At 46.7% G+C, this 25,143-nt stretch overlaps 3 protein-coding genes across 3 annotated transcripts in view; 1 reads left to right on the top strand and 2 right to left on the bottom strand.

Moving 5' to 3' along the window:
- The window catches only part of ADAM9 (ADAM metallopeptidase domain 9), a 92,709-nt gene extending 92,039 nt beyond the window's left edge, over nt 1-670 (bottom strand). Inside the window, exon 1 of the mRNA XM_061404534.1 lies at nt 348-670. Within this exon, the coding sequence (XP_061260518.1) occupies nt 348-444 (97 nt within the window). The 5' untranslated portion in view covers nt 445-670. The remainder of the gene's footprint in view (nt 1-347) is intronic.
- A 254-nt stretch (nt 671-924) lies between these two features.
- TM2D2 (TM2 domain containing 2) lies at nt 925-6,904 on the top strand. Its single transcript, XM_061404549.1, has 4 exons — nt 925-1,270; nt 2,090-2,177; nt 4,853-4,968; nt 6,435-6,904. The coding sequence occupies exons 1-4, from the start codon at nt 1,044-1,046 to the stop codon at nt 6,646-6,648; spliced, it is 645 nt and encodes a 214-aa protein (XP_061260533.1). The 5' UTR covers nt 925-1,043; the 3' UTR covers nt 6,649-6,904.
- Nucleotides 6,474-25,102, bottom strand: HTRA4 (HtrA serine peptidase 4). Its single transcript, XM_061404544.1, has 9 exons — nt 24,415-25,102; nt 23,686-23,785; nt 22,581-22,785; nt 21,170-21,364; nt 20,490-20,522; nt 19,071-19,185; nt 17,080-17,137; nt 16,442-16,537; nt 6,474-9,339 (listed from the first exon to the last, which is right to left on the bottom strand). Exons 1-9 carry the CDS (start codon nt 24,893-24,895, stop codon nt 9,174-9,176), a joined length of 1,449 nt encoding a protein of 482 aa, XP_061260528.1. The 5' UTR covers nt 24,896-25,102; the 3' UTR covers nt 6,474-9,173.
- Nucleotides 25,103-25,143: the final 41 nt, after the last annotated feature.

The raw sequence follows: 25,143 nt of genomic DNA, 5'->3' as shown, positions 1-25,143 counted from the left end.
GTTCGGGGTCGGACCGAGAGTCACCCCAGGAGGGTCTTGCGGGGGGGCACCCAGCTTGGCGCGAGACTGGGGGTCGGGCTCACCCCCAAAAGGCTCTGCTCGGCAAGAGACCGAGGACTGGGAACCAGACCCGAGTACAGTGCCCAGGAGAACTGGGGGCGCCCAGACCCGGAGCCTCGGGTCCGAGCCCGTCCACAGGCAGCCCAGCGGCTCCGCCTCCCGACTCGGGTCGGGTTCCAGTGCCCAGGCCAGGCCCCGCCACTCTCAGGCACCGCGGGGTAAAAATTACGAGCATCCCGGCCCTAGGAAACTGGAATCCCGAAAGGTCCCTGGGGGTGGACACCCACCTGACCGAGCCCCGCCGAGGGCTGGGCTCAGCAAGCCCACCAACAGCAGCCACCGGACGCGGAGAGTCTCAGAGGGCGAGCCCACGCCCGACCCCATCTCAGCCCGAGCCCGCAGGTTCTCTTCAGCACTCGGTCGCCCCTGCCTCCGCCCGCTCCACGATTCCCCAGCCCCGCCAGGGCCCCAGGGCTGGCAGCGATGCGCGCGCGCTCGGCACTGACGCAACTCGGCTCCGGTCCGAGCTCGCTTCCGACGCGGCGCCCGCTCGCCTGACTGACGTACGGAGCGCTCCGTCCCGGGCGAGTGAGAACGGGCTTTCTCTCCGGTCCCCTCAGACCCTCAGGAGTCGACCCCGCCCATCGCCATTTGCCCCGCCCTCCTGCTTCAAGGCCCGCCTACTCCGGGGCGGGCCGAGGGAGCCTATTGGAAGAAGCACTCGTCACGGAAAAGAAGGCGGAGCGTGAGCCCCAGAAGCGGAATTGACCCACAGAAACGAAACGCAGGCCCGCCTCCTGCGCAGCCTTTCCTTATTGGCTGTCTGAGTTGGGCGGGACGTAAAAATCTGAGCTCCCATTGGCTGTTTGGCATCGAGGCGTGGGGCTCCGCGGAGAGGCCTTGACCAGGCAGGGCTTGGGTCCGCGGTTGCTGGCTTGGGGCCGGGGGTCTGAGGCCGGATCTCCGCCTCTGGGCCCGGGAAGATGGTGCTGGGGGGTTACCCGGTGAGTTACTTACTTCTGTGCGGCCAGGCGGCTCTGCTGCTGGGAAATCTACTGCTGCTGCATTGTGTGTCTCGGAGCCACTCGCACAACGCCACCGCCGAGCCCGAGCTCACATCCGCTGGCGCCGCCCACCCAGAGGGCTCCCCCGGCGCTGCGAGCTGGGAGTATGGCGACCCCCACTCTCCAGTCATCCTTTGCTCTTACCTGTAAGCTACCCTGTCGTCGAGGCGGGTGGAGATGAAGATGGGGTCCCTGGGATACACGGGGGTTGTGCGGGGGGACGGGAGGAGGTAGGCTGCTTTCCCCGCGCCCCCCAGTCCCTCTCCACCTGGAGGAACTACCTGATCGTCGACACGCGAGAGAAAAATAACCATGACAGGTTTCTCACTCAACGCACTCCTGCAGGGGAAAACTCCTCTGTGTCGGTGGCTGATCCTTTGGGCTCCCCAAAGAGGAGAACTAGGAAACAGTGACATTATATAGCCTGAGGAAGGTTGTACCTGCTCCCTTTAACAGAAGGAGACACCCTCGTTCGTGCTGGTACTGAGTGGTGCACAAGTGGAGTAAATCACTCTCCTCTACGTGGCACCTCCTTAAAAAAATAAAAGCAGTAACCTTAGCGTTGCAGAACCAAGTCAAAACTTTTAATGTCTCTTTTAAATCAAATAAGAAAAGGCTTTTGAAAAATGCAAGAGAGCTGGGAATCCTTTGGCCTGGATTTTGCCCCCATAGCCTTGTGGCTGTTTGCCTAGGGAAGAGATGAAGCCTTGGCAGAGGTAGAATCGGTGTAGAAAACGGACCAGAAACACCCCTCATCCCCACCCCGCCTTAACCAAAGGGTCATTGGATGGCTGTTTGACCTGCTGTCCTTCAGCCTAATTGACAGAATCTCTTGTCTTGGGGAAGATTCAGAGGGACATTAACCCCCAGAAAATTTGCAGAAATGTCTCTTGCCTGTTATGACTATATACCTGTAAACAGCCATTTAGAAAGACCTTAATGATGATCTTACTGGTGATTTACAGACCCGATGAATTTATAGAATGTGAAGACCCAGTGGATCATGTTGGAAACACAACAGCATTCCAGGAACTTGGTTATGGTTGTCTCAAGGTGGGTTTTTGTTTGGTTTTATAAGCAAACTCTTCCATAGAGAAACAATATTGCCTAAATGCTATTACAGAAAACTATGAGGAGTATGAAATTATATTTTTGTAAAATTCATTGAAATGACTGTTACTGAAAATTTCCAGCATGATCAGGGTCAGTGGCTGAACAAGACATTTAGTCTTCTCAGAAAGAAGCAGGCTCTGTGCCAAAACTACCCAGGTGCAAAGACCAATCTGTCTTTAGTTCCTTTGGCCATTGTGATTGACAGATTTGAAGCTCAGATATCAGCCCTGACTACCCTTCAAGGCACGTATTTTCCTGAAAGAGCAAAAGGAAGGTTTATGCAATTTCTAAAACTGATGCTGGATTCAACAGTATCTTTGTTACATATGCATTTGGGGCAAAGCTCCTCTTGCCAATGACCTTTCTTTTCACTAGGCAAGCAGTTTCCAGCACGTCCTTAGGAAATAGATCAGGCCTATCAGTATACTTCCCTGGTGGCTCAGTGGTAAAGACTCCGCCTGCTAACACAGGAGACCCAGGTTCCATCCCTGGGTTAGGAAGATCCCCTGGAGAAGGAAACGGCAACGCACTCCAGTATTCTTGCCTAGAGATCCCCATGGACAGAGGAGCCTGGTGGGCTACAGCCCACAGGGTCACAAAGAGTCAGACACACTGAGCGACTAACACTTTAACTTTTCATCATTATATGTCTTTGTAAGGGGTTGTAGCATTCAGAAGGAGCCTTGGATAACAATGGCCTCTTAGAATGAAAAGAAGCCCTTCAGTTCCATTAATAATATCCCTGAAGCTGGACTCATGCTTCCTAGTCAGTCTCCCCAGAACCAGCGAAGTTCATATACTTCCTCCTCTCTGTGGACTCACCATTATATTATGCTGCATAATGCAAGTCAAGACATTGTCAGCTATAAGAGAATTGTGGGAAAATATTCTTTGTTACTAAATCAGACACACGGAAATAAACCTGAAAGTAAGAAGGCCAAAAAGGCAACTCTTGCTGCAATCACAAGTAAAGAAATATTTTCAATACAATGAGATTTTGTTCTATGGGTAATTATTGATAAAAGTTTGAGTGAGCATTGTATGTTCATGTTCAGTCACTAAGTCGTTACCAACTCTTTTGCAACCCCATTGACTAGCCCACCAGGCTCCTCTGTCCATGGGAATTCCCAGGCAAGCATACTGGAGTGGGTTGCCATTTCCTTCTTCAGGGGGTCTTCCTGACACAGGGATTGAACCCTCATCTCTCACATTGGCAAAGAGGTTCTTTACCACCGAGTCACCAGGGAAGCCCAGAGTATCATATAGAGATCGGTCTGAGCACCTTGACAGGATCAACCCAGTGTTTAATGAAAATAGGCAAAAATAAGTGATCTCTATACAATACTTACTTTTGCCCATTTTCATTAAAACACTGGGTTGATCCTGTCAAGATGCTCAGACTGTCACTTCTCCCAGAAGTCCTGGGGGACTGTCAGCATTTGGGCCCCCAAATCCCAAGGGAGGGGCAAGAGTAAACATCCTCACGTTCCACCCACTTCCCTTTGAGGAATGTTCCAGCAAGAACAGTAGTGAAGTACTTAATAAGGTGCCGATGTGGAGAATGCCCAGCTGTGCTTCCTCTGCTAGAATTCAGTTACACAAAGGGTCGGAGGTCTTCTGAAATGTTTTGCTGGAATTTAAACTTACGTATAGATGTATTACATTACTATGGATGTGAGCTGAAAATCACAGTTTCGAGACCTGCATAAAGTCCTGAGTCAGTTGACATGCTGAGTTCTTTCCTAACGATGTTCATTTATAATATATGTAAAATAGACCTCAAATACACATTGACTTTTTTTTTTAATTGGAGTGTAATTGCTGTGCAGTGTTGTTTTAATTTCTGCTGTACAACAGCGTGAGTCAGCTGTATGTATGCGTATACGCCTTCTCTCCTGAGCCTCCCTCCCGCCCACCGCCCATCCCCCGCCCCCAAGTCATCACTAGGCACCAAGGTGAGCTCCCTGTGCCATTCAGCAGCTTCCCACTAGCTGTTTTACACTTGGTAGCGTATGTGCGTCAGTTCTGCTCTCTCAATTCGTTCTTCCCTCTCCTTTCCCCTCCCGCCGTTACATCCACATCCATAGTCCATCCTCTGCATCTGTGTGTCTCTTCCTGCCCTAAAAATAGCTTCATCGGTACCACATTTCTAGACTGCACATGTATGTGTTAATACACGACATTTTTCTCTTTGTGACTTCACTCTGTATGATAGTCTCTACACATTGACTTTTTGAATACCCATTCCCAAATATGCACTCGTGTGCTCTTCTCTTCTGTAAATGTAGGATTAATTAAAGCACTGTGTCCTGCTAATCCAAAATGGCATTTAGTGAAACTGATTTTAAACTTCTGTACTATATTATCAAAGAAGGTGGTCACAAGGAAAGAAAATGAAAGGGAATTTATTTAAAACCATGTCCATTTAGGATCGACTCATTGAAAATCTCTTGAAGTATGATCACTAAACTCCTCGCTCTTCAGCTCAGCTTTACCCCCACCTTCGTTAGAATAGTTATTGTCCTGGGCCAGCTTTTGTTAGTTCATATGAAGAGATGTTTTGTGTTGCTCGCTCTGGCTAGTTTGTTTGTTCTGTTGTGGTTGTTACCCCACAGTTTGGGGGTCAGGCCTACAGAGATGTGGAGCACACTCGCGTGCAGTGCCGGGCCCTGGATGGAATTGAGTGTGCCAGCCCGAGGACCTTCCTCCGAGAGAACAAACCTTGTATAAAGTAAGTGCTGTCTGCATGGAGTAGCTGGTACTTAGATGGAGGTAGGGCTGTTCTGTCCTCTCTTGATGTTGACTTTTTTCTTTTACCTTAAGTGTTAAAGGGGCAGCATGATTACTGCTGTGCATACTCCACACACAAGCAATGGGGTGATAAGGTAGGGGACACTGGACAGGAGGCCAGAGGCTGTGAATTCTAAATGTCCCTTTCACCAACCAGCTAAAGGACCTCTGGGCACCCAGAGTCTCTGTCCCCTCCACAAAATGAAGGAGGTAGAACAGATAATCCAACTTCAGAACTCCTACGATAGGCATACATCCTTTGAAAACAGCTGTAGAATTTCAGGAGGAAAGATTTTATTATGAAAAGTGCAGGCCTTCCTCCCTGAAAAGCAGTATTATCTTGAAGAATTAGGGTTATTGAGACTTACCTGGTGGTCCGGGGGTTAAGAATCCACCTTCCAATGCAGGGGATGTGGACTCGATCCCTAGTCCAGCAACTAAGCTCCTACTTGCCGCGAAGCAGCTCAGCCCACGCACCACAACGACTGAACCCGCGTGCTAAGAATGAGAAGCCTGCACACCACAGCAAAGATCCCGCGTGCCGCAACTGAGACTTGACACAGCCAAAAATTAATTAACTTTTAAAAAAACGAATTAGGGTTCTTTCTGTAAACTCCACTTGAAGGCACAGAACTTATGTATACCATTTGCTGATGGAGATTTGTGACTGTGTTAGGTGATACCATTAGAGTATCTGCAATTGAATGTCATCACAGTATGTAAGACAGAAGTCCTTCCAAGAAGTCCCATTTTTCGGGTGCCATGAAACAGCAGGAGAGGAGCGTGGAGATCAGTGTTCATTTAAGGGAAGGTAACACCTCATGAGAGAAATACATTCAGAACTGCATCCTCCCTCAGGATAAGAGCCTATGCAGGAAAGGGATGGGCGCCCAGACACCACTCCAAGCAGGATACCTGTCCTGTAAATGTCCTTAGTAGTTTCTTATCCAGCCCAACTCTGTATTGGTTCATCTGGGTCCTCTATACCTTGTGTGCGTGTGTGCTGAGTCGCTCAGTCATGTCCGACTCTGCGACCCTATGGACTGTAGCCCACCAGGCTTCTCTGTCAATGGGATTCTCCAGGCAAGAATACTGGAGTGGGTTGCCATGCCCTCCTCCAGGGGATCTTCCCAACTCAGGGATTGAACCCATGTCTCTTGTGTCTCCTACATTGCAGGAAGGTTCTTTACCACTAGCGCCACCTGGGAAGCCCCCTCCGTACTTTAGCAAGTACCTTTTTGAGAATCTAGACAAACTAGAGATCTTCCTTTGGGGGAGAGGGGCTTGGTAAGAAGTCACAGAGGGACTGTCTTCCCATCTTGTCACTTATGTGAAATTCACTAATAAAGCATTAAGTGTTTTTATTTTCACGTGGTAAGCATCTTCCTCTTGATTCCTTCTGTCTAGGTATACCGGACACTACTTCATAACCACTTTGCTCTACTCTTTCTTCCTGGGATGTTTTGGAGTAGATCGTTTCTGCCTGGGACACACTGGCACAGCAGTGGGGAAGCTCTTGACCCTTGGAGGACTTGGGATTTGGTGGTTTGTTGACCTTATTTTGCTGATCACTGGAGGACTGATGCCCAGTGACGGCAGCAATTGGTGCACCATTTACTAAGAAGAGCTGCTGTTGTGGCCCAGAGAGGCAAGGCTCTTGGATTCATCTCTGCAGGCTCAGAACTCCTCAACATCAGGCCTGACCAGTATTTTCCCTCGTTGGAGAGAATGGCTTTGGTTAGGAAGGTGGCTTCAGACTGTGACGTTCGACCCAAATTTGACCTTGCAGACTAGAAATGACAAGCAGACAGTATTGTGGGTATCAAGTTTGTACCTTCCCTCATGTACCAAAAATATAAAGGATAGTGATTAACTTATATGCTGCAGAAGTGTCTCCTTATTCTTTATTTTTGTGTGCTGCTATGTCATCAACCCTTTGGAGCAGTTGGACCTAACAGGATGTTTTTGGCCTGTGCCTTTGTGACCCTGAGCCTTCGTGCAGTGGAGATCAGAAGCTGAACCAACGAAAATGTCCAGCAGAAGTAGAAACAGCAGTCGATTTGAATACACTCTGAAATTCTGACCTTCTGAATTTAAATTGCAGAATGAATGTTGCCAACCTGGAACGCTTGTTTGGGTATTTTCAATAGGTAGAATGAAACTCAATATCTGTTGTGCTTAAAGCTGAGCATCTGAAATAAGCCTATTAATAAACCCTATTGTTTCATCATTATTACTCCTGAGAGGCAATATATCCAGTATAGTAATTCCCTCTAATGTCCAATTATGTTTTGAAAGCCAACAGTTCCAGACATGTCTGGGTTCAGCTATACTCTTGGCAGAATTTTCCTATTGAAAAGGTATCATTTACCAATTTAGAAAGCCCGTGTTATAGACAGATTAAAAAAAATCATACAAATAACTCTAAATCTCCTCTTCATGATTACATAATATAAAATGAAGAGCCTCACATCCTTGGAAAGAAAAACAGACTCTTCCTTAAAGAATATTACTGCTGAGTGCTAGATAGAATTAGGATGTGACTTGTGGGAAACAGAAACCAAACACATTTGTCAAAATAAGCATGGTACCAAAGTTTCTCACTGTGGGCTACAACAGTCAGTCATAGGGAAAGAGACAGCCAAGCTTTCAAGTTCCCACATCACAGGGGATTAAAAAAAATGTTCTAAACTTGTGGGTTTTAAAACTTAGTTCCCATCCCTTACAATCTGAGTTGAAAAGAACTGTTAAGTGTAAAGTAAAAAGGGGGTTTACGAAGAGCCTGCTATTTGGGCAATGTATAAATTCTAGGAACAATCAAGGTAGAACCGCTCAAAGTTCAGTCTCGTAATAATTGACATAAAAGCCAAGAATCCCAGTTAAAATAACTGGATACTCTCTATCATTATGAAGCAGTTTTCCTGAAAGTTTCAGCTTTATTATCCCTGATTAATATGACCGCTGTTCTTATGGTATTAAATGGTGTCAATTATGTAAAAATGAAAACATTATTCTCTTTTGTCTTGAAAGTTCTGTACCACATTGACCTCAACTTCTTCGTAACTGTAAATCGATAGATTCTTATTTATAATCTCTGTAGTCTAAAGCAGTATATTTTAAATTGCTACGGGTCCTGAAGAAATTGAACCTTCTCCCCAGAAAAATGCACATAAACTTAAAATTTCTGCATAGAACTTAAGAGAGTTCAAGGATGCCCCTTTTTAAAAAGAAAAACTCACTTTTAAGAAAAATCTGGAAAACTAAAATTGAAATCCTGCCCCAAATAAGATACTACTTTAAACCACAAATCCTGCTTCATCTCACACTTAAAAAAAAAAAAAAATTACTTAAAGATATTCACAAACCCCATCAAAAGTTATTTTTAAAAAATAAATAAACTGTGGCAGCTTTCAGACTCAAAATCACTGATCATGAATGTTTCCAGGAAGAACTTGGGTAAAGAGGTAAAAGTCTGTAAATTATTAGAGTTTCTATTTTATAGAATATTTTATAGAAGCCCTCCTCACAGAAAAGCTGATGGGAACCAGAGTTGTTTCCACTGCTAGCTGACAACCTGAGAATCTATATTCCTCTGTGACCATCCAAATTTGTTAGTTTCAGTGTGACTTCCAAGTGATGAGCATCCTCTGTATTTACAAACCCTGGCCAAATGTGAGAAACCTGAAAAACTGTTTGAGTAAAGGAATAATATTAAAAATGTGATTTCCTTTGCACTCTGGATTCAGTTTCTTAATATTGGTAGATAGATGTATGTATGTGTGTGTGTGTGGTGTTATATCCAGTTTATGGCTATAGAGAAGTTTTATAGTACTAAAATGTCCTTCCATCGGGATAAATTAGAAACTGCCCGTTTTCAGTTGTTTCCTGTTGTTAAATAAAATTTTATCAGCTCCCCAGACTTCCTGGCACCGTGTCCTTCTACTTCCCTTAGGCTTCTCAGCAGCAGTTGTAACACCCCCAACCTGATGGTTCTGGAATGTGTTTATGTGTGTTTTAAAAGCACACATTTTTCTTCAAAAGAAAGAGATCTTAAAACCCTTTGCCATCACTGGCACATCCTCAATACAAACCAGGTAATGTAGCTTTGGTTTTGTTAGATGATAATTTATCTTTAAAGCAAGGCTTTTAATTGATTATCTCAGGTGTGACTGTCAGGATCAAAGTTTGACTTTTCCGACGAACCAGGAGGGAAAGTGAATCATTGGCCTTAACAGCTTCAATCACATCGGTTGTCGTGGTGACAGGCAGTCCGTTTATGCTGACAATTACATCGTGGTCTTTCAACCCAGAGCTGGGAGGGGAGAAAAAAGGACCATGAAACTGTAAGAGTTTGACTTAACCCCCATCTAGAATTTAATGTCTGTCTCTTAAGGCACTACTATCGTGCTGACATTAAGCATGCAAACCAGGGAACCAGAAATAGCCTCCATCCTTCCAAATATGCCACTTCCCTGGTGGCTCAGATGGTAAGGAGTCTGCCTGCAATGCAGGAGACCTGGGTTCTATCCCTGGGTTGGAAGATCCTAAGGAAATGGCAACCCACTTCAGTAATTCTTACCTGGAAAATCCATTTTTGGAAGAGCCTGGCAGGTTCGTCCATGGGGTTGCAAGAGTTGGACACAACTGAGTGACTTCACTTTCACTTTTCACTTCCAAATATGGGGGCTGTTCTAGTATATGCTACAGAATCACTGGAGAACAACAACCCTACTCACCTTTCTAAAATTCATATTCCACCAGAATCATATGTATGAAATTTGCCCCTCCCATATGTTAGATTTGGTTTGAAATAGCAAGTTGAGCTTTTCTTTTCTGTTAATCCCTGACCTCACTTAACCTGAAACATACCCTCAACCTTACCAATAAACGTGAAAAGCCCAAGCAATACATATTTTTCCAGACAATTACACTCTGATCAGTGGGGTGTTGACAGCCCACTTACCTGCCCCACCTTCACCTACAATTTATGGACCTGGAGGGTATGCTGAGCTGTACTACAGAAGCAATTTCCAGAAAGTCAAAAACCAATCACGAAGCTCCAAGCTCTAAATATTTAAGGCTTCTTTCCCTCAAAGTTGTGATTATTTTCAGCCTCCAACATATTTGTTTCACATAGAATATATGTTCTAGAAACAAAACTGGTTCCAGATATAAAACAGTACAGTAAATATATAGCCATGTGGACGATCTGTCTTAAAGTCAAAAACAGGCTTGAAGTCAAATGACCACAGGAGACACCATTTGAGGGAATTGGGGAGGGGGGTGCATTGGTGGGATTCCCTGGCAGTCCAGTGGTTAGGACTCTGTGCTTTCACTGCCAGGGGGGCAGGTTATTAGACCCCTGGTCAGGGAACTGAGATCTCATAAGCCGCCAGGTACAGAAGTAAAAAGAGTGAGGAATAGGAAGCTAAGAAGCCCAGGGAAGAAATGATAATGTGGGAGGATTATCAGGGTATGTGGAGTTTATTTTAAAAAAAGAAAAGAGAAATTTAAAGGAAGTGCATATGAAGAGAAGTTCAAGGGTAGAGCTAAAAGCAGAGAAAACCTTGAGAACAAGGGCAGTTGCAGGGTGGGGGGGGCGGGGAGGGGGGAGCGAGGTGGGGGCAGTGTGTAGGTGGAGGGGTTGGTGCCTGGTATGGTGCACAAAGAAAGAAGTTAATTCACAATAGTTCTGTAAGTAGAAAAAGAAATCTGTAAAGTATTACTGGATGCAAACTATGCATCAAATATGGGGAACTGGGGCTCAGACAAATAAGAGAGCTTCCCCCATGACTATCAGCTTGTAAGAAGCTAAAGCAGGATTTCATCCTGGATGTTTCAGACTTGAAAACCCATCTTCTTGCCAGCCACTCTGTCTCTCAGAAACAATAACAGCAGCCGCAAGAGTAAGATAATCCAGGGGCCAAGCCAGGTCCCACATCCCTGCCTTCTGACTGACACAGTATGTAACTTCCAAGGTCATTAACCTCTGCACCCCATTTGCTGCCTCTGTAAAATAACACCTATATCCCCAAATTACTGGGGGCTTGAACAAGTACATCAGATCAGATCAGATCAGTCGCTCAGTCGTGTCCGACTCTTTGAGACCCCATGATTCGCAGCACACCAGGCCTCCCTGTCCATCACCAACTCCCGGAGTTCACTCAGACTCACGTCCATCGAGTCAGTGATGCCATCCAGCCATCTCATCCTCTGTCGTCCCCTTCTCTTCCTGCCCCCAATCCCTCCCAGCATCAGAGTCTTTACCAATGAGTCAACTCCTCACATGAGGTGGCCAAAGTACTGGAGTTTCAGCTTTAGCATCATTCCTTCCAAAGAAATCCCAGGGCTGATCTCCTTTAGAATGGACTGGTTGGATCTCCTTGCAGTCCAAGGGACTCTCAAGAGTCTTCTCCAACACCACAGTTCAAAAACATCAATTCTTCAGCACTCAGCCTTCTTCACAGTCCAACTCTCACATCCATACATGACCACAGGAAAAACCATAGCCTTGACTAGACGAACCTTTGTTGGCAAAGTAATGTCTCTGCTTTTGAATATGCTATCTAGGTTGGTCATAACTTTCCTTCCAAGGAGTAAGCGTCTTTTAATTTCATGGCTCCAGTCACCATCTGCAGTGATTTTGGAGCCCCCCCAGATAAAGTCTGACACTGTTTCCCCATCTATTTCCCATGAAGTGATGGGACCGGATGCCATGATCTTTGTTTTCTGAATGTTGAGCTTTAAGCCAACTTTTTCACTCTCCACTTTCACTTTCATCAAGAAGCTTTTGAGTTCCTCTTCACTTTCTGCCATAAGGGTGATGTCATCTGCATATCTGAGGTTATTGATATTTCTCCCGGCAATCTTGATCTTGATTCCACTTTGTGTTTCTTCCAGTCCAGAGTTTCTCATGATGTACTCTGCATATAAGTTAAATAAACAGGATGACAATATACAGCCTTGACGAACTCCTTTTCCTATTTGGAACCAGTCTGTTGTTCCATATCCAGTTCTAACTGTTGCTTCCTGACCTGCATAAAAATTTCTCAAGAGGCAGATCAGGTGGTCTGGTATTCCCATCTCTTTCAGAATTTTCCACAGTTTCTTGTGATCCACACAGTCAAAGGCTTTGGCATAGTCAATAAAGCAGAAATAGATGTTTTTCTGGAACTCTCTTGCTTTTTCGATGATCCAGCAGATGTTGGCAATTTGATCTCTGGTTCCTCTGCCTTTTCTAAAACCAGCCTGAACATCAAGAAGTTCACGGTTCACATATTGCTGAAGCCTGGCTTGGAGAATTTTGAGCATTACTTTACTAGCGTGTGAGATGAATGCAATTGTGCGGTAGTTTGAGCATTCTTTGGCATTGCCTTTCTTTGGGATTGGAATGAAAACTGACCTTTTCCAGTCCTGTGGCCACTGCTGAGTTTTCCAAATTTGCTGGCATATTGAGTGCAGCACTTTCACAGCATCGTGTTTCAGGATTTGAAATAGCTCAACTGGAATTCTATCACCTCCACTAGCTTTGTTCGTAGTGATGCTTTCTAAGGCCCACTTGACTTCACATTCCAGGATGTCTGGCTCTAGGTCAGTGATCACACCATCGTGATTATCTGGGTCGTGAAGATCTTTTTTGTATAGTTCTTTGTGTATTCTTGCCATCTCTTCTTAATATCTTCTTCTATTAGGTCCATACCATTTCTGTCCTTTATCGAGCTCATCTTTGCATGAAATGTTCCTTTGGTATCTCTGATTTTCTTGAAGAGATCCCTAGTCTTTCCCATTCTGTTGTTTTCCTCTATTTCTTTGCATTGATCACTGAAGAAGGCTTTCTTATCTCTTCTTGCTATTCTTTGGAACTCTGCATTCAGATGCTTATATCTTTTTTTTCTCCTTTGCTTTTCACTTCTCTTCTTTTCACAGCTATTTGTAAGGCCTCCCCAGACAGCCATTTTGCTTTTTTGCATTTCTTTTCCATGGGGATGGTCTTGATCCCTGTCTCCTGTACAATGTCACGAACCTCATTCCATAGTTCATCAGGCACTCTATCTATCAGATCTAGGCCCTTAAATCTATTTCTCACTTCCACTGTATAATCATAAGGGATTCGATTTAGGTCATACCTGAATGGTCTAGTGGTTTTCCCTACTTTCTTCAATTTAAGTCTGAATTTGGTCATAAGGAGTTCATGGTCTGAGCCACAGTCAGCTCCTGGTCTTGTTTTTGCTGACTGTATAGAGCTTCTCCATCTTTGGCTGCAAAGAATATAATCAATCTGATTTCAGTGTTGACCATCTGGTGATGTCCATGTATAGAGTCTTCTCTTGTGTTGTTGGAAGAGGGTGTTTGTTATCACCAGTGCATTTTCTTGGCAAAACTCTATCAGTCTTTGCCCTGCTTCATTCCGTATTCCAAGGCCAAATTTGCCTGTTACTCCAGGTGTTTCTTGACTTCCTACTTTTGCATTCCAGTCCCCTATAATGAAAAGGACATCTTTTTTGGGTGTTAGTTCTAAAAGGTCTTGTAGGTCTTCATAGAACCGTTCAACTTCAGCTTCTTCAGCGTTACTGGTTGGGGCATAGTTTTACATATTTACATAGTTTTACATAGATTACTGTAATATTGAATGGTTTGCCTTACAAATGAACAGAGATCATTCTGTTGTTTTTGAGACTGCATCCAAGTACTGCATTTCGGACTTTTTTGTTGACCATGATGGCCACTCCATTTCTTCTGAGGGATTCCTGCCCACAGTAGTAGACATAATGGTCATCTGAGTTAAATTCACCCATTCCAGTCCATTTCAGTTTGCTGATTCCTAGAATGTCGACGTTCACTCTTGCCATCTCTTGTTTGACCACTTCCAATTTGCCTTGATTCATGGACCTGACATTCCAGGTTCCTATGCAATATTGCTCTTTACAGCATCGGACCTTGCTTCTATCACCAGTCACATCCACAGCTGGGTATTGTTTTTGCTTTGGCTCCATCCCTTCATCTTTCTGGAGTTATTTCTCCACTGATCTCCAGTAGCATATTGGGCACCTACTGACCTGGGGAGTTCCTCTTTCAGTGTCCTATCATTTTGCCTTTTCATACTGTTCATGGGGTTCTCAAGGCAAGAATACTGAAGTGGTTTGCCATTGCCTTCTCCAGTGGACCACATTCTGTCAGACCTCTCCACCATGACCCGCCCGTCTTGGGTTGCCCCATGGGCATGGCTTGGTTTCATTGAGTTAGACAAGGCTGTGGTCCTAGTGTGATTAAACTGACTAGTTTTCTGTGAGTATGGTTTCAGTGTGTTTGCCCTCTGATGCCCTCTTGCAATGCCTACCGTCTTACTTGGGTTTCTCTTACCTTGGGCGTGGGGTATCTCTTCACGGCTGCTCCAGCAAAGCGCAGCCATTGCTCCTTACCCTGGACGAGGGGTATCTCCTCACCACCGCCCTTCCTGACCTTCAATGTGGGATAGCTCCTCTAGGCCCTCAGACCCTTTAAATGATGCCTGACACAGTAAGTGGTTGATAAATGCCAGCTGTTATTACCGGAAGTGTAATCACTATTATAAGTGGGTGACACCAGGAAGATTTCCAGTTTATCAGAGACTTCAAGGCAGCAGCATTTCCCACCGTGTAACGTGCACCTGAATCCCCTGAAGATCTTATTTAAAAAGCAGATTCTGATTCTTTCTAAACTTTTTATTTTATATTGGAGTATGTTGTGTTAGTTTTGGTGTACAGCAAAGTGATTCAGTTACGCCTAGACACGTATCTATTCTTTTTCAAATTCTTTTCCAGCGGTACTCCTGTCATTCTAAAAAGCTCTGGCTAATGCCATTGTTGCTGGTCTACAGACCAAATTTTGAGGAGCAAGGACTGAAGAGCTGAAAGAAATAGCTTTGGCCTTGAACCAGAAGTTAAAAATAAGTGGGGGCAGGGACCCAGAAAGCCTAGAAAAGCCAATGGCAAGTCAAATATAGTAACTGGAAGCCTAACACTTAGCTGTTCTGAACAGTTAGTACCCTATAGATTCTTGCCCTATGAAAAGGGTTAACATAATCTAAGCAGACTGTTGAGCCCTTAAAAAAACAAAAATGGTGAGGGAAGGATATGCAAGAAGCATAAGAGAGAGACCAGGAGAATAACTGTAGACCGAGTCATCTTTTCTCTCAGTAGTTACTGGAAATCTCTCAAAATGTCTCTAGCCTTTGCTTTATTCACTTTATGTACTTGTTTAGTGCTGGCCTCTGATAGTGTCAGAGAACTGATTAGTGTCATCCAGGATTTCAAAGTACCTAGAATATGTTCCTAAACTCCTAACCCTCCAGATTCTTCTGATTCTTATTAAGTAAGGTAGCAAAAGAGTAGATTTGGCAATTCTAGCAAAATTAGTTTAAATTTATGTGAACTGGTAGCCACATTAAAAAAAAGTTTTTCTCTAATTTTTAAACAGATGGAACTAACATATAAAAATGTACTTTAATGTCTTAGCTGTATATATAAAATATCATTTTAACATGTCATATTTTAATAATTATTATACATATTTTACACTCTTTGAAATCTTCTAGAAACAGCATATGCTGCTAAGTTGCTTCAGTCGTGTCCGACTCTGTGCGACCCCATAGACGGCAACCTACCAGGCTCCCCCGTCCCTGGGATTCTCCAGGCAAGAACACTGGAGTGGGTTGCCATTTCTTTCTCCAATGCATGAAAGTGAAAAGTGAAAGTGAAGTCGCTTAGTCGTGTCTGACCCTCAGCAACCCCATGGACTGCAGCCTTCCAGGCTCTTCTGTCCATGGGATTTTCCAGGCAAGAGTACTGGAGTGGGGTGCCATTTCCTTCTCTGAGAAACAGCGTATACCTGATGATAATTTCTTCCACAGTGCAGTTATTAAAGTAAAATGCAATCTTCCCAGAACAACAACAAAAAAAGGTATGCTTCATGGGAAAACATTTTACATTGCTTCTGTTCTGTTTTGTTTTAATTCAGTTATCAATTAAAATTAAGTAAAATGCAAAATGGGGTTACCCAGGTGGCTAGAGGTAAAGAACCTACCTGCCAATGCAGGAGACCTTAAGAGAAGCAAGTTTGATCCCTGGCTTGGGAAGATCTCCTGGAGAAGGAAATGGCAACCTACTCCAGTATTCTTGCCTGGAGAATCCCATGGACAGAGGGGCCTGGTGGACTGCAGTCCGCAGGGTCATAAAGAGCCGGAGAGGACTGTAGCGACTTAGCATGCAAGCATGCAGAAAACGTAAAATGCAGTCGGTCACACCCCTCAGGTGTTCAGTAGCCTCTGCAGGTGGAGCCCACAGTACGGGACAGGACCCTGGATCCTACACACGTTTACCACGGGACACATCTAGTGAGAAGGGAGGAGCCTGGGCTGGGGCCTGCACTGCTCTTACCTTTCAGCAGCTGTTCCTTGAATCACCTCATGTACAAAAACCCCAGAAGCCACGTCAGGGAATTCTGGATCTTGCCTTTTCATTTCTTGAAGCAGACTAGGAAGAGAGACAAGAGTTTCCCCAGGAGGTTAGGAAGCACAGTGAACTAGCTCTGGCCCACCCCTAGCTCTCAGCGGGGACTCTCTGCTCTGCCCAAGGCTCACACCCAGGGGACAAGGACACCATCTAGCTGGTCACAGGGCCACAGTCATTCTTCCCCTGATTCTCGGTGCCAAAGCCTAGAACCACTGGACGTTATAAAGTGTGGCCCTAGTGTGACTTCCCTGACTGTCCAGTGGTTAAGACTCTGAATTTCCACTGCAAGGGGGACAGGTTCAATCCCTGGTCGGGGAACAAAGATCCCATGTGCCACGTGGTGCAGCCAAAAGGAAAGTAAATTAAAAAAATACAGCCACAAGTGAAAGAGTCCCGTGGAAAGTACAGTGCGTTGGTGCCGGCAGACGCGGTCACCGACTCCATGACAAGTGGTAGGTGATTCATCCACTGCTGACCACATCCTCTACCTTCCCCGTTCAGACTCTCTATCTGTAACTTTTGCTTCTGAAATACAACCCAGACATAGTCAAGCCTGTGCTTACTTCATTGTGAGGGGTAGCATGCGCAGACCCAGATATTTCTTCTGTGAGAGAGCCTTTCCTGGAAAGGAAAATTATAATGTGTTACTGACAACAAGACCTCTCTCCTTTTGGCAGAGCTTAAAAGACCCGGAGTCACAGAATATTCCTTCCAATTATAACTGCCCTCTCAGGCTGTCAGCCAAGACAAACGTGCTTCAGAGAACCTTCGTCATTAGCGCAGGCTCACCGCCCCACCTCCAGCCCCAGGCTTTCCTTTCCACAGCAATTCAATCCGAATATTTCTGGGTACACCTCACGCCAGGCCTTGTGCCTGGCCCCCAGTATTGCTGCCTGGCCCCACTGTGATCGGAGTCGGGTCTAACATGAAACATGACTCTCTCTTCTGCAGTACTCAAAGGAGTGTCTCCACCACAGGTAAGGCCTTTGAGGGCTCCTGAAAAGCACTGGAGGGGAAGAAAAAGGTGAAAAGTGAAAGTGTTAGTTGCTCAGTTCAGTCGCTCAGTCGTGTCCGACTCTTTGTAACCCCATGAATCACAGCACGCCAGGCCTCCCTGTCCATCACCAACACCCAGAGTTCACCCAAACTCATGTCCATAGAATTGGTGATGCCATCCAGCCATCTCATCCTCTGTCGTCCCCTTCTCCTCCTGCCCCCAATCCCTCCCAGCATCAGAGTCTTTTCCAATGAGTCAAGTCTTCGCATGAGGTGGCCAAAGTATTGGAGTTTCAGCTTCAGCATCAGTCCTTCCAATGAACACCCAGGACTGATATCCATTAGGATGGACTGGTTGGATCTCCTTGTAGTCCAAGGGACTCTCAAGAGTCTTCTCCAACACCACAGTTCAAAAGCATCGATTCTTTGGTGCTCAGCTTTCTTCACAGTCCAACTCTCACATCCATACATGACCACTGGAAAAACCATAGTCTTGACTAGGCAGACCTTTGTTGGCAAGGTAACATCTCTGCTTTTGAATATGCTGTCTAGGTTGGTCATAACTTTCCTTCTAAGGAGTAAGCGTCTTTTAATTTTATGGCTGCAATCACCATCTGCAATGATTTTGGAGCCCAAAAAAATAAAGTCAGCCACTGTTTCCACTGTTTCCCCATCTATTTCCCAAGAAGCGATGGGACCAGATGCCATGATCTTTGTTTTCTGAATGTTGCGCTTTGGACGGAGATCTAACCAGTCCATTCTAAAGGAGATCAGTCCTGGGTGTTCTTTGGAAAGAATGATGCTAAAGCTGAAACTCCAGTACTTTGGCCACCTCATGCGAAGAGTTGACTCATTGGAAAAGACTGATGCTAGGAGGGATTGGGGGCAAGAGGAGAAGGGGACCACAGAGGATGAGATGGTGGGATGGCATCACCGACTCGATGGACATGAGTTTGAGTGAACTCCAGGAGTTGGTGATGGACAGGGAGGCCTGGTGTGCTGCGATTCATGGGGTCACAAAGAGCCGGACACGACTGAGTGACTGAACTGAACTGAAGCCAACTTTTTCACTCTCCTCTTTCACTTTCATCAAGAGGCTGTTTAGTTCCACTTTACTTTCTACCATAAGGGTGGTGTCATCTGCATATCTGAGGTTATTGATATTTCTCCCAGCAATCTTGATTCCAGCTTGTGCTTCTTCCAGCCCAGCATTTCTCATGATGAACTCTGCATATAAGTTAAATAAGCAGGGTGACAATACTTGACGCACTCCTTTTCCTATTTGGAACCAGTCTGTTGTTCCATGTCCAGTTCTAACTGTTGCTTCCTGACCTACATATAGGTTTCTCAAGAGCCTTAGTTGCTCAGTCACATCCAGTTCTTGGCAACCCTATGGACTGTAGCCCGCCAGACTCCTCTGTCCATGGAATTCTCCAGGCAAGAATCTTCCCTGACCCAGGGATCAAAGCTGGGTTTCTTGCATTGCAGGCATATTCTTTACTATCTGAGTCACCAGGAAGCCTGGAGGGGAAGAAAAGTCCGAACCAACTCCCCTTACCTTTCAGCTGGCGCTCATGGAATTCGGCCAAGAACTGCCGAATGCGATCCGAGGGAATTGCAAAGGAGATTCCTGCAGTCACCTTCAGTGTGTTTATGCCAATCACATCACCATCCTGCCAAAGGAGGGGACATCGCTCAGCTGCCCAGCTGTGCAGACTGAACAGGCAAAGGAAGGAGAGAGCTTAGGGATGCTTAGGGTGGAGCAGCAGGTGGCATCTTAGAGGACCAGCAGTGTGGCGGGTTACAGAGGGGGCCTACTCCAGTACAGATTCCTGCTGAGGAGTTTGGGGTTTTAATCCTGAGCTCACTTTTTTTTTTCTTGCTCAAATTACATTGATTTTTCAAAGTGAGCCACAGTTTATATTTCAACACAGATATGAGGATAAGGAATATATGCCTTTCCATTCCTTAAATGAGACTAAAAATAAACATGGAAAAGGCAAAAAGCTGTTGACTTTCAGTCACACTTCAATGAAACTATTCAGAAGATTCAGCAAATTGACCTTAGGAACAAAGCTCCCCTAAACATAAATTATGAAGTGGGAAATACTTTTTCTGAATTTCATCATCCCTTAGCTTTTGTTACGTAATGGGCAGGAGAAAAAAAAAAAAGACTTCCTATCACACTGAAATACAGATTATAATTCAATAGGTCTGGAGTGTGACTTGAAATTCAGCATTTCATCTCCGCTCTAGTAAATTCATTGTCTACTGGAAAAAGCAGGCCCCAAACCACGTGCAATGTTATAAGTAAAAAGTGCTCAGTGATTTCACACCCAAGGCATCCTCCTACAAGCAAATGTAGCATGTAAAGAGGAACCAAAAACGACCCACTCAAAGGGACTCAGAGGCCACGGTCACAGGCTGTGTTTCAGACAGCACTGGCCTCTCACGTTGCCACATGTATTTGAGCAACTGGAAACCCTGGCATTGCCACCAGGGATGTTGATTAAAATTTAAGAATTAAATACATGAGAGAGCAATGTTGTTGATGCCTTTATCGTCTCTACGCAGGTCAATACTAAATTAGCATTTTGGGGTGAGAGTTAGTTCTTCACATGTGGAAGCAGGAGGTCATCAGGGATATACATTCCACAGTACAGTGGTCGTTTGACATAATTTGGGTTTAGTACCCAGGACTTTTGTTAAGTACCCAAGGAAAGCAGAGAACACGTGGAAGAGATGTAAGTAGGTGTGAAGGAAACTCTGGCACCCTCAACTGGATGAGCTCACACACCAGGATGACAAACCCATCGTAGATCTGAAATTTTCCTAACTCTTCACTTACAGTGCAGTAATAGAAAAGCACCAGACCACACGTCTCCACACAGGAGCAACATGGCCATCTGCACCATGAAATGTCAAGTCTCTGAAAGCCAGGAAGAGGTGTGAGGCAACAAATAAAGTGGCTACTTACCAAGTTCACTAGAGGCCCCCCAGAATTCCCGTGCTGAAGACAGAATTGGAAAAAGCCATCAGTACTTTTTTCCTGGTCACATCTACATAGTCCCTAAAGAGGTTTATCAAAAGCAGCCTGCTCTAGTGAGCCCCTGTTCCCGCAGGGCAGGCAAAGGCAAGCTGCATCATCATCAATTCCGAAATCAGTGCAGGTAAAGAACGATAGGGAGAGGGAACTTCCCTGGTGGTCCAGAGGCTAAGACTCTGCACTACCAAGGCAGGAGGGCCCAGTTCCATCCCTCGTCAGGGAACTAGACTCCACATGCCCCAACTAGATCCGAAGGGCCACAACTAAGACTCAGACAGATAGATAAATAAATAAACAAATAAACGAATATCTTAAAATTAAAAAAAAGAACAACAGCAAGGGGACCACCACTTCCTATGGCAGTGGTGACCTCTGTGACAGACCCTAAGAGACCATCCAGTATCGTGGATGCCAGTTATCACATCTCACAGGCTGACCTCTAACAGCATGGCACTCCAGCCCTCCCACGAGGGTAGACCTGATCTCTGGACATCCCTGAAAGGCCGAAGGGAAACAAAGGTACCCTGAAGTGTTCTTCTCACTGCATTGCCAGTGAGATCTTACTGGCCACTGCATCTTACAGGCTGAGGACAGCCACCCCCGTGACTTACATTAATTATGGCATCCGTCTGGATATAATCCATGTCTGAATCCTTCAGCCCAAGCTCTTTGCCCCCTCGCTGGGTGGTGCTGACAATTCCTGCCGTCACTGTGTTCTGCAGTGAAAACGGGCTCCCCAAGGCCACCACGAACTCGCCAGCTCGCAGGTCAGATGACTTTCCCAGCAGCAATACAGGGAGGTCAGTCTGTATGTGGGTGAGGAGGGATGAGATGGATAAATCAAGAATGGACTCAATCAGCGTTTGTGTATAACATATAAATGACACGGGCACTACCATTTTAGCACCCAGAATCTAAGAATCGACCACACACCTCGGTTCTACAACTGCCTGAGGCTTCTTCCTTACACTCCGACTACACCAGACTCTCACTTGTTAAGATGATCAGACGATCTCTAAAATATACAATCACTGCTTGTAGAAATGATAAGTAAACAAAGTGAAGTTAATTGATGAAATATAAACCGATGTTAGCAGTTTACTCAGCCTGAATCCAGCTCACAAGTTTGCAAAGTTAACAAGCCATGAACAGAAAGGAGGTCACCCAAAGCAGTCTTTCTCTTTAACTGTGCACATGAACCTCTTGGGAATCATACGAAGAGGTAGGTTCTCACAGACGTAGCGAATGGACATGTGGACACAGGGTGGGAAGGAGAGGGTGGAACGAATCAGGAGAGCAGCTCTGACACATACACACCGCCATGTGTGAAAGAGAGAGCTAGTGGGAAGCTGTGGCATAGCACTGGGAGCTCAGCTCGGTGCTCTGTGATGACCTAGAGGGGTGAGACGGTGGAGGGAGTGGGAGGGAGGCTCCTGATGGAGGGGATGTACGTACACAAATAGCTGATTGACTTTGCCGCAGGCAAAACTAATACAACTTGTAAAGTTTAAAAATAAAATAAAATTTAAAAAAAAAACTAAAGAGAAAGAAAATAAAAGAGAGCATAGTACCATAGGATTATAGAGGTGAATAAAATAAAAAAAAGAAAAGGCAGGTTCTGATTCAGTCGATCTGAGTTGTCTAAACACTTCTCAGATGATGTCAGTACTGCCGGGATGTGGACCACTTTGCATAGAAGGAACTCAAAGCACATCTTAGCAGCTTGGAATCCACTACAGTCATGTCTGGTGTTCTAAGACAGCAGAGAAATAAGTTTCCCAGAAGCAGGCTCTGTTGGAGAAGGAACTGAAGGAGAAAAAAAGACAGCTGTGTAGTTAATAGAAATTGCTAGGGATGGACAGATGGGCATGGGAAAAAATTAAAAAAAAGGAGTGACGAACAGAAAGAAAGAGAACAGGGGTGGGAGACGAAGGAAACATATAGCAAGAAGAAAAGATGTGTGATCGGGTGGGGAAGAAAAGACCAGCAAGTTGATGAAAATCCCCAAATACGCAGACTCACATTTGGCTCAATCTTGATCAGGGCAAGATCCAGTTTATGGTCAACGTCCTTGACGGTGGCTTCATACTGGACCCCACTCTGCAGCTCCACCTGGATCCGCTGCTGGTTAGTGAGGACGTGGGCGTTGGTAACAATGAGCCCATCCTCAGACACTATGAACCCAGAGGCACTGGACACAGGAACATCCTCACTGCCGAGAGGTGACCTGTCTCAGCAAGACAATAGCATAAGCCAAGGGCAGGCAAATCAGGGCATCCGCTGTAATCTGGAAGCATGAGAAACCTGGCGTTTATCAAACATTCTCTCACTCTAGCTTCCTCAGACATTGTACTTCTCCCTGTTTCCATTCTCTCCACGTTAACCGGACTCTGTGTGTTCAGTGCCCTGGCCATCCCTTAGGAACAGGACTGAGAGCTGATTCCAATTCTCCTTTTCCAGGAATGCCCCCGTCTTGCTGCTCAAAGTAGCTGTCCTCTGCTTCAAAGAGGACTAACCTAATCGTGGAGAAGGAAATGACAACCCACTCCAATATTCTTGCCTGAGAAATCCCACAGGCAGAGGAGCCCGGCATGGGGTCGCAAAAGAGTCAGACACGACTCAGCGACTAAACCCAATCCTGGGGGCAAAAGTGGATCTAGTGCCACTTTATCCAGCACCCAAGAAAGGAGGGAGCCAGAGAAGTCTGGTCCCTGCCTATTTTCCACTCCGAACTGGCCTAGAACTGACATATGACAAGTTTCTCTTGCCCTCTGGGTCTGGGATTCCTTTCATGCAGAAGATGCCAGGCAAGATCACCATCGAGAAGCCTCCTGGCTCTTGCATTTGACCTCGAATTTGTCTGAGGGAGAGAAATAGCTCAGGTTTGCAAGTAGGAATCCTTATGACTAGGGCTTTTTGGCGAAACGACCAACAGATTATACAAGGTCTTTGAGCCCCTTGATTTTCTCAGGGCGGTTTTTAAGACTGAGTGATGCTGGGAGAACTAACTGATGCTGGAAGGGCGGATGCGGTGGGAGTTGGGGCGGGGGAGGGGGGGCGGATGGAGCAGAGAGGCTCTCAGGAAACTTAGCCCAGGATTCTAGCTTCCTCCTCAGACCCCTTTTACCTGCGGAACAGCTGTAAATGGACCACGGACGGGGCCACCTTCTCCACCACTGAGGCGATGAAGTTGAACTTGTTCCTGAGCCAGCCTGCACTTCCGGTCCCTGCGAAGAGATGCTTTATTCTTGGGGCAGGGGTTGGAGGAGTAGGACCCTGGCTGCCTGGCCGCATGGAGTATCACCTCTTAAATCTCCCGTCCTCTCTCCCGTTTCCCTCCCTTTCCTCTCTACCGTCTCCCCCATGAGGATACACCTTGAGGAGACCAGACCTGTCATCCTGATTGGGAAATTACTTAAAAGGGAAGACGGTGGTCAACAGCTATGGGGAGGAAATTGGGGAGCAACCACATGGGAGCCGGTAAGCAGACACCAAACTTCAGGAGCATGCGTGCTCAGTCGTGTCCGACTCTTTGCTACCCCATTGGCTGTAGCCCACCAGGCCTCCTCTGTCCATGGGATTCTCCAGACAAGAACACTGGAGTGGGTTGCCATGCCCTCCTCCAGGGGATCTTCCCCACCCAGGGATCGAACCCTCATCTCTTGCGTCTCCTGCATTGGCAGGAGAATTCTTTACCCCTGAGCCGCCACACTTAAGGAGGGAATAAAATCGGGAGCTCGGAGGCACTGACTCCCTTTGGCAAAGCAGCCGGGAGGAGCCGGCTGCAAACCCCGCGACGGGAACTCACTGGTTAAAGAAGCGAGAAGGGGGCGCCGAGAGCGCGCCCGCGGCTCACCTGGGTCCCCACAGTCCCCCTTCTGCACCGGCACTGCCGGGAGCGCACCACGGAGGCGCGCGGCGCGGTTCTCGGCGCGGAGCGCGCACAGGCTGCGGTAGGTCCGCCCGTCGCTGCCGCACACTGTCGCCCCCGCCGCCGGGCAGCCGCAGGTGCCCAGCGGGCGGCCGCCGAGGAGCCGGGGCGCGCGCGGCGCGAGGCACTGCAGTCCCGGGGCGCACGGCCGGCCCAGCGGCCCGCCGCAAGCCTCGCCCTCGGCCGCGGCGCAGACCCGGCAGCACCCGCAGCGGTCGAGCACCGGCGCGGTCCCCACCGAGCACCGGGGCAGCGGGGGGCAGCGCGTGGGTTCGCAGGCCGCTGGGCAGCGCGGCACGGGCCAGGCCCGTCCGGCCTGGACCCCGCGCCCACTTGGCGCGGGCAGCAGCAGCCACAGCAGAACGAAGGGTCCGAGCCCGGCAGGCCGCTGCAGGGGTCTGGTCATCCTACTCGCCTCCCACCTTCCCTCTGGACCCTCTCAGATGAGCAGCAGTCTCCGGACTGGAGTGCTGCCTTCGCCAGCCCCTGACTTTAAGGGGCAGAGCCTGGCAGCCCTTTCCACACACGCCCTGTAACCCCCCTTTCAACCCATCCCGTCCAGTCCCAGGAGATGGAGACATGTCCTCGGCCCTTCCCCGACGCCCCCCCCTCCCCCGCCCTCCCAGGGACCCACCTCATGAAACCAGTAACACC

The sequence above is a fragment of the Bos javanicus genome, chromosome 27, assembly GCF_032452875.1.
Source record: "Bos javanicus breed banteng chromosome 27, ARS-OSU_banteng_1.0, whole genome shotgun sequence".
NCBI lineage: Eukaryota > Metazoa > Chordata > Mammalia > Artiodactyla > Bovidae > Bos > Bos javanicus.
The sequence above is the reverse complement of the archived record's forward strand: the minus strand, read 5'-3'. Positions and strand labels throughout refer to the sequence as shown.